The sequence below is a fragment of the Mobula birostris genome, chromosome 9 (assembly GCF_030028105.1).
Source record: "Mobula birostris isolate sMobBir1 chromosome 9, sMobBir1.hap1, whole genome shotgun sequence".
Classification (NCBI taxonomy): domain Eukaryota; kingdom Metazoa; phylum Chordata; class Chondrichthyes; order Myliobatiformes; family Myliobatidae; genus Mobula; species Mobula birostris.
In genome coordinates, this window is record NC_092378.1 from 64,354,722 (window position 1) to 64,370,684 (window position 15,963).

At 44.6% G+C, this 15,963-nt stretch overlaps 1 protein-coding gene across 1 annotated transcript in view; it reads right to left on the minus strand.

The window, feature by feature from the left end:
* Positions 1-206: 206 nt before the first annotated feature.
* The window catches only part of tbk1 (TANK-binding kinase 1), a 77,768-nt gene continuing 62,011 nt past the window's right edge, over positions 207-15,963 (minus strand). Inside the window, exons 17-21 of the mRNA XM_072268187.1 lie at positions 15,792-15,893; positions 14,020-14,116; positions 12,774-12,883; positions 5,228-5,299; positions 207-2,389 (exon numbers count right to left, since the gene is read on the minus strand). Of these exons, the coding sequence (XP_072124288.1) occupies positions 2,338-2,389; positions 5,228-5,299; positions 12,774-12,883; positions 14,020-14,116; positions 15,792-15,893 (433 nt within the window). The 3' untranslated portion in view covers positions 207-2,337. The remainder of the gene's footprint in view (positions 2,390-5,227; positions 5,300-12,773; positions 12,884-14,019; positions 14,117-15,791; positions 15,894-15,963) is intronic.

The following is a 15,963-nucleotide window of genomic DNA, read 5'->3' on the forward strand; positions in this document are numbered from 1 at the left end:
AGGTGCACAGGTGTACCTGGTAAAGTAGCCACTGGGTGTATATTGCCTTTGGCCACGAATTTACTCTGTTATACCAGGATTCCTAGTCCTTATGCAGGGTCTCAACCCACAACATGGACATCACTTTGCCGCCAGGCTGACTTCCTCCAACAGTTTGCTTTTCAGCTGGAGATTTGTAAATCTACCAAAAGAATTGCACACAGAAGTACATGCTCACGTGATATTTTTAATACTTATACACAATTTCTCATCATACATTGTATACAACAAATAGACATTACAGATTGCAAAATACACTCTTTCCATTACCTTGTTGCAAAATGTAACTACCATCACTATGTGGTTCTTCTGTAAGTCAGAAGGAGACATTTCAAGATCAAAATCCAGACAGTATTAGAAGACGTACCAGTTTGGCACAGCTTTATTTCAAAACCAACACAATCCCAGAAGCAAAATTACTGAATGTGTTCTTGGTCATTAGGATTTAAATATAATTGCTTAATTTCACGGAAAAGGGAAAAGTGCTTTTCTACTTTCACTTATAAGTATGACTTGATTTTAAGGAAGAGACAAGACAGCTTTTGGAATTGAAGAATTCATTCTCGTTTCTATAAATCTGCTAATAGCATCAGGTTTTCCTACTTCAAAATAAACTCTGCTTTTTTCGCCCAGACAGCCGAATCTGCTCAATAGTAGATATAAACATAACATTACGCATACAAGTATTTACAATATATACACAGGCACATATACAGGAAAGAGGACTGTATTTACATTGTTTACAAAGATACAGTCAGCCTTCAAATTCCAGTGATTTAATGTCATTTAGATATTGTGTTTAATGTAACTTTTTGTCAGCTGCAGCAAATAACTTATCTAAAGCGAATATTTGCAGAATATTTCCAAGGAAATTCAGAAAGCATCCTATATAAATGATCCTGAAAATCCAACGTGGTCACTTCCAGTGGCACCAAGCGAATACTTGGAAAGAGGCAGAGGTACATCAGGTGCGTGCTCTGGTCACTGCTCTCTACCTCCTGCCACCTTCCCCTCATTTTCCACCATTTCCATCTACCATTCCAAGTCCTGGGATCCAGTCAGGCTACACCCATAGTTTAATCTCCTCATCCTTGTTTTCATCTCCCTCTCAGGTCATCTTACTCATTCTGCCTCGCGTCAAATCAGTCTCTGTGTTCCTACAATTCTGCCCTCTCAGACACTTCATCAACACAAGAGATTCTGCAAAAGGTGGAAATCCAGAGCAACGTACATAAAATGCTAGAGGAACTCAGCAGCCAGGCAGTGTCAGTGGAGGGGAATAAGCAGTCGATGTTTCAGGCCAAAGCTCCTTCAGAGTCCTCCCTATCCAATGTCCCAATGAAGGGTCTTGGCCCGAAACGTCAACGTTCTTTTTTCCATAGACGCTGCCTGACCTACCGAGTTCCTCCAGCATTTTGTGAGTTACCCTGAAGTATTAGCTTAAAATGACGAAGTCCTAAGCTCAGAAATTCTTTCCCTAAACCTCTCAACCATGATACTTCATTATGCTTCATGAAACTTATCTCTAACATGTAGAGGCAGTATCTCCTCAACTGGGTCAGGGTTAAATTTTATTTAACAGCACACCCCAGGGTGATTCCCATTCTCAAGTACGAGATGTTACTCTTTGGCTTCAGTACTTCGCAGGCTGGGCAACTCAGCTTCTGCAGACTCTGAATAAACGTAAGCAGGTGTCACAAACTGGGGGAAACAAGACATCCTACTGAACGAGAGTGCCTCTGAAGTGACAATAAGATAGTACATCCCGCACAACATTGGGGGGCAAGTAGTCACAGTGGAGACCTTCACCTCTGTCCAAATGACAGGGTATAGGGAATAATGAGAATTAAAATGTCACAAATAAAAACAAAAAGAAAAAGAAGTCAGAGCACAAGAGATTCTGCAGATGATGGAACTCCAGACCAAGACGCACAAAGTGTTGAACTCAGCAAATGAAGCAGTATCTATGGAAAGGAGTAAACAGTCAATGTTACCAGGACAAAATTTGGAGATTCTAATGCAGGGTTTCCAACTGAAATGTTGACAAATCCTTTCCCTCCCAAAGATGCTGCTCAACTCTATGAGTTGTTCCAGATTTCAGCATCTCTGGTCTCTTGTGTCTCTTTTTGAGATTCACATTTTTGCCTCCATGCGGAGTATTTGATTTTGTGTTCATTTGTGGAATTTAATTTCTCATTAGACAGCCTTACAGAGTGGAATTGAGGAGAGCAGGGAGTGTTTTTGGACACTGCATCCACTGGTGGACCCAGTTGGACTATACACAGTCAGACGATTCACCTAGAGCCGATCGGGACTCTGAATTCCCCCGTCCACGGTCAGTGCTCCAAACCTGTTAAAGACCAAACATGAGAACAGCTTCAACCACTTGAGTTAAGAATAAATTTTCAGGATCATAGAAAGTACGATGGAACCTAAAGCTTTAATACTTTGGTCATACCATTAGCTTTTTTAAAATATATATTTTCACAATTATGAGAAGTTTCATTTGCTGAAAGAGTTCATTTTCAGAAAATAAAATTTAGATCAGCTGTTCTGAATATCCAATTTGACAGCTGTGGGAGCAATTATACACTTTCTTCAATCTAACTACTTTGTCATATTGTGGGATGTAGTTAACACCCTACCTCGATGATGCCCTAGTACTTATTCAGATTTATTTATCAGTTGTAACCTACAGTGAAATATGTCATTTGCATTAACAGCCAACACAACCCAAGGATGTGCTGGGGGCAGCCTGCACGTGGGCCACACACTCTGGCACCAAAATAACATGCCCACTATGCTCAGCAGAAACAACACAATTGACAACAGCAACAACAACAGCATATCAAACTCCACACCTCCCCCCCACCCACCCACTCACACAGCGAGCCACTTCAATCCTAGGAAAGGCCGCTTCCTGCCTCCAGCAGACATTATGACTAGGACTTTCCCAGTAGACTCACAAACTCGTAGACCTAGAGGTCCCGCCATTGGGCCTAGACTTCTGGACTTCCAGTTAAGTTTTGTGTTTTGATCTTCGGTATTGACCCAGGATTCACTGGCCACGACAAGTGAAAAACCTGGCTGAGGATCCCAAACTCTCAAAGACCAGGAAACCCAAACATTAGGCCTCAAATTCCAGTCTTGCATACCTAGGGGTTTACAAGCCCTCGTGCCTCCTGTCCTGTGATCTGCGTATTCAGGTCACAGCGTTTAACTGTTCCCTGGATTGTCTGTACTTTGCTCACTGTGATTTACCTGTTATTTTCAACCTCCTAAAATAAATAACTCTTCCCCAACCCCAAGAAACCCAGGATTTACTTCCTTGTATTGCAGAGGGTACAGTCCACGTATAACCCAATCAAAAGTGTACGCAAATCCTACTGTCCAGTTACAGGGGCTGGGGAGCAAAGCACAAGTGTCACATTTCTAACCAGAACCTGGTAGAGATATACATTTGTCTTTCAACCCTGGGTCAGTGAATAATCCACTACCTTCTCAAATATGGAAGAGTTGCTGTTGGCAATTATTGTAAATTGGTAATTAGAGATGTGGCTGGGTGAATTGTGTATATTCTGCTCACCCCTATTACAAGGAGGATGGGTTGGCTTTACCAGAGTGCAGAAGAGGTTCAGCAGGATGTTACCTGGATTAGAGAGCATCAGCTATAAGGAGGTTGGACCATCTGGACTAGTTTTCTCTGGGGCATCAGAGGCTGGTGAGAGACCTGGTAGAAGTTTATAAAGACTAGAAGACTGGATGTGCATGTGGATGGGTAGGTGGGAGGAATGCAGCCTGTTTTGTTCCCTGCTGTGCTGTGTTCTGCTGAACCATGTGGGATTTCAATATCGACGCTGGAATGTGTGGCAACACTTGCGGGCTGCCCCCAGCACATCCAATGGTGTGATGGTTGTTAACACAAACAACACATTTCACTGTGTGCTTTGATGTACACGTGATAAATTAATTTTCTATCTTGAATCTTGAATAAAATGATGAGAGGCATTCCCCAAGGGGGAAATATCAAACCCTAGAGGGCATTCCTTCATGGTGAGAGGGGGAATGTTTAAAGGAGATTTGCAAGGCAATTTTTAAAAAAAATAGTAGTAGTTGCCTGGAACACATTCCCAGAAGTGTTGGAAACAGATAAGAGAGCAATGCTTAAGAAGCACATGAACAGGCAGGGATATAGACCTTGTGCAGTCAGATGGGCTTAGTTTGGATTGGCATTATGCTCAGCGCAGACACTGTAGGCTGAAGGGCAGAGTATAATGTTCTTCTACGGGGTGATTCCCTCAGATGGGCAATGCCTGTGTGTGACGCTGTTTAACGTGGGGCAGCTGATGCACAGGCAGCCATAAAACGGGCCTTGGCAAATCGGGCTCAGGGTGCAGTGGCCTGGAATGAAAGGTGATTGGGGACCCTTTACTGCTGTTGTGATACGTCATCATCTTGCTCCAGATATTGTCTAGATTCTCTTTGTCTGGAACTCTCCCCCCTTGACTTCCCTGCCCACGGGTGACCCCACCAGGAGCTAATCCCAGGATCTCGGAAACTCACAGGCCTCTCCACCACAATGAGGCGACAATCCTCGGAGAAGACCTGTGCTGTGCTGTACTGTCCTGTGTTATAAGGCGTCTCAGTGAATCACAGTGAAGGAGGGAAGTGGAAGCAGATTTAATGGCGGATTTTAAAAAGGAATTGGATCAGTACTTAAGGAAGGAAAAGACTGGGACGCAAGCTCAGGAAGTAGGAGAGATGGCACTCCATTTGCAGAGAGTCAGCACAAACCCAAAGGGCCAAGTGGCCTCTAGTTAGGCAGCATGGTAGCGTGGCAGTTTGCGTACTGCTATTACAGCGCCAGCGATCTGCGATTTGGGTTCAATTCCCACTGCTGCCTGCAAGGAGTTTATGCGTTCTCCCTGTGACTGCGTGGGTTTCTTCCGATTCCCTCCCCACCAACCACGGCTACACTTGTGGGCTGCCCCAGCACATCATGAGTGTGTTAGTCATTGACACATCTCACTGTATGTTTCAATGTACAAATGACAATTAAAGCTAAATCTTTACTGGTAGTATTCCAAACAGTACAGAGCACATGAATCTCAATTCCTCAATCTGTGTGTTCAATTCCAATTATTCCCGAATCCACATGTCTACTCTTTGAGGAATTTGGACCAGTTACCTCTCCAGGATGTGATTGTTCTCTGCAAGCTCCCTAACAACACCTTCCATCTCCTCTTTCAACTTCTTCATCCTAGTGGAAAAACATACATGCTTAAAAGAGGAAGACCATGCTATAGAGAAACAAAACACTCAAAACATACCACAAAAACTACTGGAAATATTCATAAGCACGAAAGATTATGCAGATGCTGGAAATCAAAAGCAGCACACACAAAATGCTGGAGGAACTCAGCAGGTCAGGCAGCATCTATGGAAAGGAATAAACAGTCGACATTTTGGGCCGAGACCCTACATCAGGACACATCCTGAAGGAGGGTCTCTGCCTGAAACTTCAACACTTTATTCCTTTCCATAGATGCTGTCTGACCTGCTGAGTTCCTCCAGCATTTTGCGTGTGCTACTCTAGAAGTTTTCAGTAGGGTAGCAGCATCTGTAGAGAGAGTGTGTGTGTGTGTGTGTTGCAATGCTTTAGGATGAACAGGATCGTTTATATCAATTCTATTTAAGATTTACTGTCATCAGAACAAATTCTATTCAATGTCACTATATTAAAACTCATCAGAAGTAATTTCTTTAAGTCTGACCATAATATACTAACACTATACAGGGGCATGCAAAAGTTCGGGCACTCTTGGTCAAAATTTCTGTTACTGTGAATAGTTAAGTAAGTAGAAGATGAACTGATCTCCAAAAGTCATAAAGTTAAAAATGAAACATTCTTTTCAACATTTGAAGCAAAATTAGTGTATTATTTTTGTTTTGTACAATTTCAAGATAACAAATAATTTTATGTAAACCTACATTCAGTATCAAAAACCACAGCTGAGACCCTTTATAAAGCATTTACTTCTGGTCAAAATGATGTGCTCTAAGTTGACTTTCACATATCTAAGAGGAAATTCCATGGGATTAGTGTCCTTTTTAAGAGTCAAGGCATTACAGCATAGAAACAGGCCCTTTGGCCCATCTAGTCTATGCCAACCTGGTCTTCTGCCTAGTCCCATCTACTTGCACCTAGACCATATCCCTTCATACCTTTCTCATCCATACACCTATCATACCACTCTTTAAATGTTACAACTGAGCCTACATCTGTCACCATTCCTCGTTCCACATTCACACTACATTCTGAAGAAGTTCCCCTTCAGATTCCCCTTAAATTCTTCACATAAAACCCATGACTTCTTTTGCAACACACACAAAATGCTGGAGGAACTCAGCTAGTCAGGCAGCATCTATGGAAATGAATAAAGGCTTTTGCTGAGTTCCTCCAGCATTTTGTGTGTGTTACTGTGGATATCCAGCATCTGTAGACTTCCTCGTGTCTATGACCTCTAGTTCTGGTCTCTCACAACCTGAGGGTAAAATGCCCACATGCATTCACCATCTCTATACCCTTCATAAATTTGTATACCTTTGTAAAAGATCTCCCCTCATTCTCCTGCTCTTCAAGGAATAAAATCCTAACCTATTCAATCTTCCCCTATAACTCAGATCCTCCAGTCCAGGCAACATCCTTATAAATTTATTTTTCTCTGCACTCTTTCAAGCTTACTAATATCTTTCCTTTAGGTAGGTAACCAGAACTACACATACTTTAAAACAGACCTCACCAATGTCTTATAACTTCAACATAACCTCCTGACTCCTGTACTCAACACAGTGGATTCCTGTTAATTGGGACATCTCTTAAAGAACTAACCGAGAAAATAACTGGAATTCACTTCGTTTATTTGGTACACTATGTCTCTTAATTTGGACAGGAGACTATTGCCAAACAGTTTCTAACTGGTGTCAGTCATGTGCACTTGTGTAGCCATTAGACACTACACCCTGCTCAGAGAAAGCAGCTTTTAAATCGTATCTGTTGTGTGTGCTTGCGTCGTGTTATCCATTTGGGCCGATGGACACTGATTTTTTATCATTTTACTTTTAATTTTGACTTTAAAAATTTCAGACCCTTGCCACGATGCCTCAAAAAGATTTGACATTAGCTGAAAAAAATTACCCAACTAGACCAAATTAAAAGCCATCTGCCTAAACATCAATCAATCGTCGTCAGCTGGCAGAGACAACTAGAGTGCCAAAATCAACGATTATACACTTGATACAACAACAAGATAAATTGCGAGAAGAATGGGCATTGCACGAGGGGAAGCAGGGAACATCCCAAAAACATAAACATGAAGATAAGGATCCAGATGTTGAAGAGTCCCTCAGACAAGGGGTTTCCATTGTAACTGGACCAGATGTGCATCTCAGTGGACCAATGTCAAAAAGCAAGTCAGAGGAGCTAGCGAAGAAGCAGGGTCATGAAGATTTTAGAGCAACAGGTGGTTGTCTTGATGGGAATGTAGGCACCACATTAAATTCAAGGAAACTCACAGTGAGAAAGGTAGTGCTGATGCTGCAAGTGCAAAAACATGGAAATCTACAAAACTCCTGACTTGCTTCAAAGATTTTGTGCAGGTGATATCTACAAAGCCAACTAAACAGGCTTTTATTATTGTGCCATATCAAATGGTTCCTTTGGCTACAAACACACAGTACAATCAGGATGAAAGAAAGCAATGGATTGCATAATGGATCAATTATCTGCTCTAGGAGTCTGCGCTGATTTTGTTCATTAGTTAGTTGTTTGTCGCATTCGACAATGACAGGAGACCTGTGGGAGAGGTCTTAAAGGGGAGCAGTTCCACTCTCTTGACCTCGGAAGTCTGGGTTCCGTGATACGAGTACCCATCACAAAACTGTGGTCTTCCTTGCTGCAGTGGCTGACCTTGACTATTTCTGTAAACACCAGGAAATCTGCAGATGCTGGAAATTCAAGCAACACACACAAAATGCTGGTAGAACGCAGCAGGCCAGGCAGCATCTCCAGGAAGAGGTACAGTTGACATTTCGGGCCGAGACCCTTCGTCAGGACTAATTGAAAGTAAGAGATTTGAAAGTGGGGGGGGGGGGAGAGATCCAAAATGATAGGAGAAGACAGGAGGGGGAGGGATGGAGCCAAGAGCTGGATAGATGATTGGCAAAAGGGAAACAAAGCTGCAGACACGGGAGAAAGAAAGGGGAGCACCAGAGGAAGATGGAGAGCAAGCAAGGAGTGACTGTGAGAGGGAAAGAGAGAGAGAGAAAAAAGGGGGGGAATAATAAATGAATAAATAAATAAAATAGGGGATGGGGTAAGAAGGGGGGGGGGAATTAGCAGAAGTTTGAGAAGTCAATGTTCATGCCACCAGGTTAGAGGCTACCCAGATGGAATATAAGGTGTTGTTCCTGCAATCTGAGTGTGGTTTCATCTTTACAGTAGAGGAGGCCGTGGATAGACATGTCAGAATGGAATGGGACGTGGAATTAAAATGTGTGGCCACTGGGAGATCCTGCTTTCTCTGGCGGACAGAGCGTAGGTGTTCAGCGAAATGGTCTCCCAGTCTGCTTCAGGTCTCACTAATATACAGAAGGCCGCCCTGGACGCAGTATATCACACCAGCTAACTCACAGGTGAAGTGTCGCCTCACCCAGAAGGACTGTCTGGGGCCCTGAATGGTAGCGAGGGAGGAAGTGTAAGGGCAGATGTAGCACCTATTCCGCTTGCAAGGATAAGTGCCAGGAGGGAGATCGGTGGTGGGGGGGGAGGAACGAATGGACAAGGGAGTTGCGTAGAGAGCAATCCCTGCGGAAAGCAGAAAGTGGGAGGGAAGGGAAAGATGTGCTTATGGTGGGATCCCGTTGGAGATGGCGGAAATTACGGAGAATTCTATGTTGGACCCGGAGGCTGGTGGGGTGGTAGGTGAGTAGGTAGGTAACTCCTTCCAAACGCTCTGCTCTCCACTCCCTCCGCACCAATCCTAGCCTTACGATAAAACTCACTGATAAAGGGGGTGCTGTTGTAGTTTGGCGGACTGACCTCTACCTTGCCGAGGCACAGCGAACACTCGCTGATACCTCCTCTTATTTACCCCTCGATCGTGACCCCACTAAGGAGCACCAAGCCATTGTCTCCCACACCATCACCGACTTTATCCGCTCAGGGGATCTCCCATCCACTGCTACCAACCTTATAGATCCCACACCTCGCACTTCCCGTTTCTACCTCCTACCTAAGATCCACAAACCTGCCTGTCCAGGTAGACCCATTGTCTCAGCTGGCTCCTGCCCCACCGAACTCATTTCTGCATACCTTGACACTGTTTTATCCCCCCTTTGTTCAATCCCTTCCCACCTATGTTTCTGACACTTCTCACACTCTGAAATTTTTCGATGATTTTAAGTTCCCTGGCCCCCACCGCTTTATTTTCACCATGGATGTCCAGTCCCTATATACTTCCATCCCCCATCAGGAAGGTCTCAAAGCTCTACGCTTCTTTTTGGATTCCAGACCCAATCAGTTCCCCTCTAACACCACTCTCCTCCATCTAGCGGAATTAGTCCTTACTCTTAATAATTTCTCCTTTGGCTCCTCCCACTTCCTCCAAACCAAAGGTGTAGCTATGGGCACTCACATGGGTCCGAGCTATGCCTGCCTTTTTGTTGGCTTTGTGGAACAGTCCATGTTCCAAGCCTATTCTGGTATCTGTCCCCCACTTTTCCTTCGCTACATCGACAACTGCATCGGTGCTGCTTCCTGCACGCATGCTGAGCTCGTTGACTTCATTAACCTTGCCTCCAACTTTCACCCTGCCCTCAAATTTACCTTGTCCATTTCCGACACCTCCCTCCACTTCTTTGATCCTCTGTCTCTATCTCTGGAAACCGCTTATCTACTGATGTCTACTTTAAGCCTACTGACTCTCACAGCTACCTGGACTATTCCTCTTCCCACCCCGTCACTTGCAAAAATGCCATCCCTTTCTCGCAATTCCTCCACCTCCGCTGCATCTGCTGTCAGGATGAGGCTTTTCATTCCAGGACGAAGGAGATGTCTTCCTTTTTTAAAGAAAGGGGCTTCCCTACCTCCACCATCAACTATGCCCTCAAATGCATCTCTCCCATTTCATGTACATCTGTTCTCACCCCATCTTCCTGCCACCCCACTAGGGATAGGGTTCCCCTTGTCCTCACCTACCACCCCACCAGCCTCCGGGTCCAACATATAATTCTCCGTAACTCCTGCCATCTCCAACGGGATCCCACCACTAAGCACATCTTTCCCTCCCCCCCGCCTCTGCTTTCCACAGGGATCGCTCCCTTTGTGACTCCCTTGTCCATTCGTCCCCCCCATCCCTCCCCACTGATCTCCCTCCTGGCACTTACCCTTGTAAGCGGAACAAGTGCTACACATGCCCTTACACTTCCTCCCTCACCACCATTCAGGGCCCAGACAGTCCTTCCAGGTGAGGCGACACTTCACCTGTGAGTCGGCTGGTGTGATATACTGCGTCCGGTGCTCCCGATGTGGCCCTCCTCCCTTTCTTACCCCATCCAAAATGTCGACTGTGCTTCTTCCTATGGATGCTGTCTGGCCTGCTGCGTTCCAGCAGCATTTTGTGTGTGTTGCTTGAACTTCCAGCATCTGCAGATTTCCTCGTGTTTGTCCTATTTTATTTATTTATTCATTTATTATTCCGCCCCCCCCCCCTTTTTTCTCTCTCTTTCCCTCTCACAGTCACTCCTTGCCTGCTCTCCATCTTCCTCTGGTGCTCCCCTACCCCTTTCTTTCTCCCGTGTCTCCAGCTTTGTTTCCCTTTTGCCAATCAACTTCCCAGCTCTTGGCTCCATCCCTCCCCCTCCTGTCTTCTCCTATCATTTTGGATCTCCCCCTCCCCCTTTCAAATCTCTTACTAGCCCTTCTTTCAGTTAGTCCTGATGAAGGGTCTCGGCCCGAAACATCGACTGCACCTCTTCCTAGAGATGCTGCCTGGCCTGCTGCGTTCACCAGCATTTTGTGTGTTGACTATTTCTGTGCCTTGTCATATTCTCTGCTCTCCATGAAACGTTGCAGAACTACATTCCAGGATGCGGTTCATTTACAGTCAGTTAAAACAACACCGCAGTGTACTCAGGATAAATTCCTCTGTCAGTTTTATCATACTGCAGCACTATTGTTTCTGTTCTAATTTTTTTTTCTGTATTTCATTTAAATACATCATTACTCAGCTAAACTGTAGTTTGTCTTTTTTTAATATACTCTGACCTATTTCCATGAAACTTCTGCTAATTGAGACACCCACTTAATTGGGCCACAGTGTACTGGTCCCGATGTGTCCCAATTAACTAGAATCCACTGTACTCTGATTTATGAAGGTGAATGCACCAAGAACTCATTTTGCAACACTCCCTACCTGTAATACCACTTTCAAGGAATTATGGGCCTGTATTCCCAGAGCGGTTTGTTCTACCACACTCCTCAGAGCGCTATAATTTACTGCGCAAGTCCTGTTTTCGTTTGTCCTCCCAAAGGGCAACATCTCACAGTTATCGGCATTAAATTCCACCTGCCATTTTCCAAGCTGATCAGAATCACACTGTAAGTTTTGGTAGCCTTCCTTGCTGTCTATAATGCCCCCAGATTTATAGAGTTATAAAGTGATAGAAGGCAACAGCACAGCAACAGGCCCTTTGGCCCATCTAGTCCATGCTGAACCTTTCAAACTGCTTAGTGTCATTGACCTGCACCTGGACCATACCCCTGCCTACCCTTCCCATCCATGTACCTATACTAACTTTTTCTAAATGTTGAAATCAAAATCACATCCACCTGTTCCAATAGCAGCTTGTTGCACACTTTCACTATTATCTGAACTTTCCCCTCATGTTCTCCTTAAACTTTTCAGCTTTCACCCTTAATCCATGACCTCTAGTTCTAGTTTCACCCAACCTCAGTGGAAAAACCCTGCTTGCATTTATCCCTCATAATTTTGTATAAAATCTCCCCATAACCTTCTATATTCTAGGGAAAAAAGTTTTAATATATTCAATCTTTCCTTACAACTCAGGTCGTCCAGTCCCAGCAACATTCTTGTAAACTCTTCAACCTTATTTACATCTTTCCTGTATTACATTTTCCATTTTCTACCGCTTCCACTCAATACAATCCTTTTGCAGGCCATTGCTTTTGGTAATTTGATGGAAAGTTTAAAAACGGTCAACAGGATGGGCTATGCTGTTACCCCTCAAACAACTAGCACAACGTGACTGGCTGTGCTGCCAGATGTCACAGTACTCTGCATGCCCAGTTCCCCATCTCACAGATCCAACGCTGTCCTTCCCCTTCTCCTCTGTTCTGATCTAATTCCATCCCCAGACAGACAAACCCCGCAGTTAAACTCTCGCCACGTTCTCTCACCACCATTTGCATTACAGTTTCTCTGTCTCCACCCCATCACAGACATAACCTTTGTTCGTGTTACTGCCTTCTTTGTAATATAGAACAAGTTATTTTCAAGCTTTGACCTGTTCCAATTGACCTGAAACACTGACTATCCATAGCTGCCTCCTGACGCAGTGAATATTTCCAAAATGCCGAGAATTAATTCCATTTGCACCATCTGCAGTTTTTGCTTTAACACATTCCACCTTGTATCACCATGAGGAGTACTTACCCGATGGTCATTTCCATCAGCGTGTTCTGGCTGGGGTTAAAGTGCGATACTGGTGCTTTCCAGTCACCGGACATCACCATGACGGACTTCTGAGGCAGCAGCTCCTGCAGCTGGAGAGAGGAGGGGCATTACATTGGCAGAGGTGGAATAGGGAGGGAGAACGAGTGCGGGGGAGACAGGGGAGAACGAGGAGACGTGGGGCAGACAGAATAAAAAAGAACCCCAGTAATAGTTGAACACAATTACTTTTATATAACTCATTCTTATCCAGCCACAGAACTGTGGATAACATGAATTAGGACCGGGTACTGAACTGTGATGGTTACTATTTTTGGACCAAAATTCCCAGGGGTCGAGAGAGTGTCAATAAGGTCATCAGGAGTTAAGGAATAATGATACAAGTCAGCAGGGATGGAAAGCAGCCAGGGTTATCCATTCTGATCGATGGTCAGGCACAGTCCTGGTGGTTTCATTGTAAACTCTGTCTACTGCCTTCACCCTGACACTCCAGTACCTTCCCTCCAGTTCACCAATTAAAATGCCAACAGACCCTTCGTTTTCATGACTCAGCAAACTTCTTTTTGTCCACTGGTAGTAATTATTAGCAGTTTATTTATTTTATTTAAGAGGTACAGGGCAGAACGGGCCCTTCCAGCCCAATGAGCCACACTGCCCAGCAACCCACCGATTTTACCCTAGCCTAATCACAGGACAACTTACAATCACCAATTCACCTCATCGCCAGTACGTCTTTGGACTGGGGGAGAGAGGCGGAGCACCCAAAGGAAACCCAAGCACTCAAGGGAAGATACATGCTTTCTTACAGATGACACTAGAATCGAACTCTGAACTCCAATGCTCTGAGCTGTAATGGCTTCACACAAGCAGCTAAGCCACCATGTTGGACAGAACTGTTCAAGGAACCTGAGGGACAACTTTTTCACACAGAGGATGCTGTGTGTAACGAATGAGCTGCCAGAGGGATTGTAGAAGAGGGTACAATTACAGTCCACAATTGCGTAAGTACGTGGATTGCAAAGGCTTAGAGGGTTAAAGGTCAAATGTAAGCAAATGGGACTAGATGGTCTCTGCTGCTTCTGTTGTTTTAATCAGTGGCATTATTCTTGGCAGACATCTCCATATCTGCTGCAGAGATAATGGAGCTAATGTTTCAAGTAAGCAGCAACCACAAGCAAATTTTCAAAGTAAGTTGTTGGTCACCTTTCCCAAGAGAAAGCCAAGGTACCTTTTTGATGTGCTCTTGATAGGTGAATACTTCCTGCTCGATGTTTACAAACTGGTTAGTGACGTTCAGCATCTGCTTTCTCAGAAAATGCATCTTCCTGAGAAGGAAACAGAACCTTTTATACTCAATTCACGTTACATGGGCATAGAACTACAACAACAATGCCGCTGGGTTAGATTCTGCAAGTGCTGGAAATCTGGAGCAAAATGCTGGAGGAACTCAGCAGATCTGGCAGCATCTATGGAGGGGAATAAACAGTCGACATTTCGGGCTGAGACCCTTCATCAGGACTGGAAATGAAAGGGTGAAAAAGCCAGATTGAGAAGTGGGGGGACTGGGAGGAGTACAAGCTGGCAGGTGACAGGTGAGACCAGGTGAGGGCGAAGATAGACTGGGGGGCGGGATATGAAAAGCTGGAAGGTGATAGGTGAGACCAGGTGAGGGCAAAGATAGACTGGGGGGGGGGGGCAATATGAAAAGCTGGAAGGTGATAGGTGAGACCAGGTGAGTTCGAAGATAGAATGGGGGGGGGGGGGAGGATATGAAAAGCTGACAGGTGACAGATGAGACCAGGTGAGGGCGAAGATAGAGGGGGGGGGAGGGATATGAAAAGCTGGGAGGTGATTAAGTAGAAGAGGTAAAGTGCTGAAGGAAGAATCAAATAGGGTAGGGCAGTGGACCATAGAGACAGGAAGGAGGAGGGGACTGCGGAAATGATGGACAGCTGAGAAGATAAGGGCGAGAGTGGATCCAGAATGGGGAATAGAAAAATGGGGGGGGGGGGGGGGTAGAGAAGAGCAATTAACAAGAGTTAAAGAAATCGATGTGGATACCATCGGCTTGGAGGTTACCCGGCTGGAATATGAGATGTTGCTCCTCCATCCTGAGTGCAACCTCATGGCAGTAGAGGAGGCCATGTTGGAATGGGAATGGGAATGTGAATGGGAAGTCAAATTGAAATGGGTGACGATCAGGAAGCCAGGCGTGCAGCATTCTGTCAGTTTAACAGTGGGTCAGTATAGATGAAGTGCACAGATGAACTGCTTTACTGTGATCGTGGTTCAGCATTAAAAACTTTGTGTCCAGACATCTAAGGTTAAACAATACAACCTCTGCACTGTTCCTCGACTTAGGGCTGGGCGAGATAAGAGAGGAACAACCAGCACTCTTTTACTTTTCTCTTGCAGGTCCTAATTTAACATGATTTTCGCCTCTGTCAAGGGAGGTGCACAACAGGGAGGTCAGGGTTACAGGAGGTAGAAAGAAGAACATAATTATGATCTTCAACCATCAGAACAAGGATAGGTACAATGAACCAGTTGCAGCTGTTATATACATGACCCTGTTGCTTGACTTACTATCAAGTAGAAATGACTAATATCAGAGGGCATAATTTTAAGGTGATTGGAGGAAAGTATTGGGGGATATCAGAGGTAGGTTGTTAGTGCGTGGACCCCTGCCAGGGGTGGTGGTAAGGGCAGATACATTAAGGGCATTGGAGAAACTCTTAAGTAGACTGATGGATGATAGGAAAATGGAGGGCAATGTGGGAGGGAAGGGTTAGATTGATCTTAAGAGTACGAAGGACAGCACAACATCGTGGGCTAAAGGGCCTGTACTGTGTTGTTTTATGTGCTGTCAGGGGTCAGAGTAAACTACTGGGCCTGAGGATGAAACTTCATCAATAAGCTCAGAATTACAAATCTAATCAATTTTAAAGTGAGTAAAAAGTCCAACTGCGTTATAAACTATAAAATAAAAAAGCTGCTCACTTCATCCAGTCGTCCGCTTTGTCAAGAAAAGTTTGGTATTTTGCAAAACATTCATCCTTGAACAAGGACATGGCTTTAACAACGTGACGCCACATTTTCTGCCTGAAAGGAAAAACCACCACATTTACAAAGTTCAAAGTAAATTTATTATCAAAGTACGTAAACGTCACCA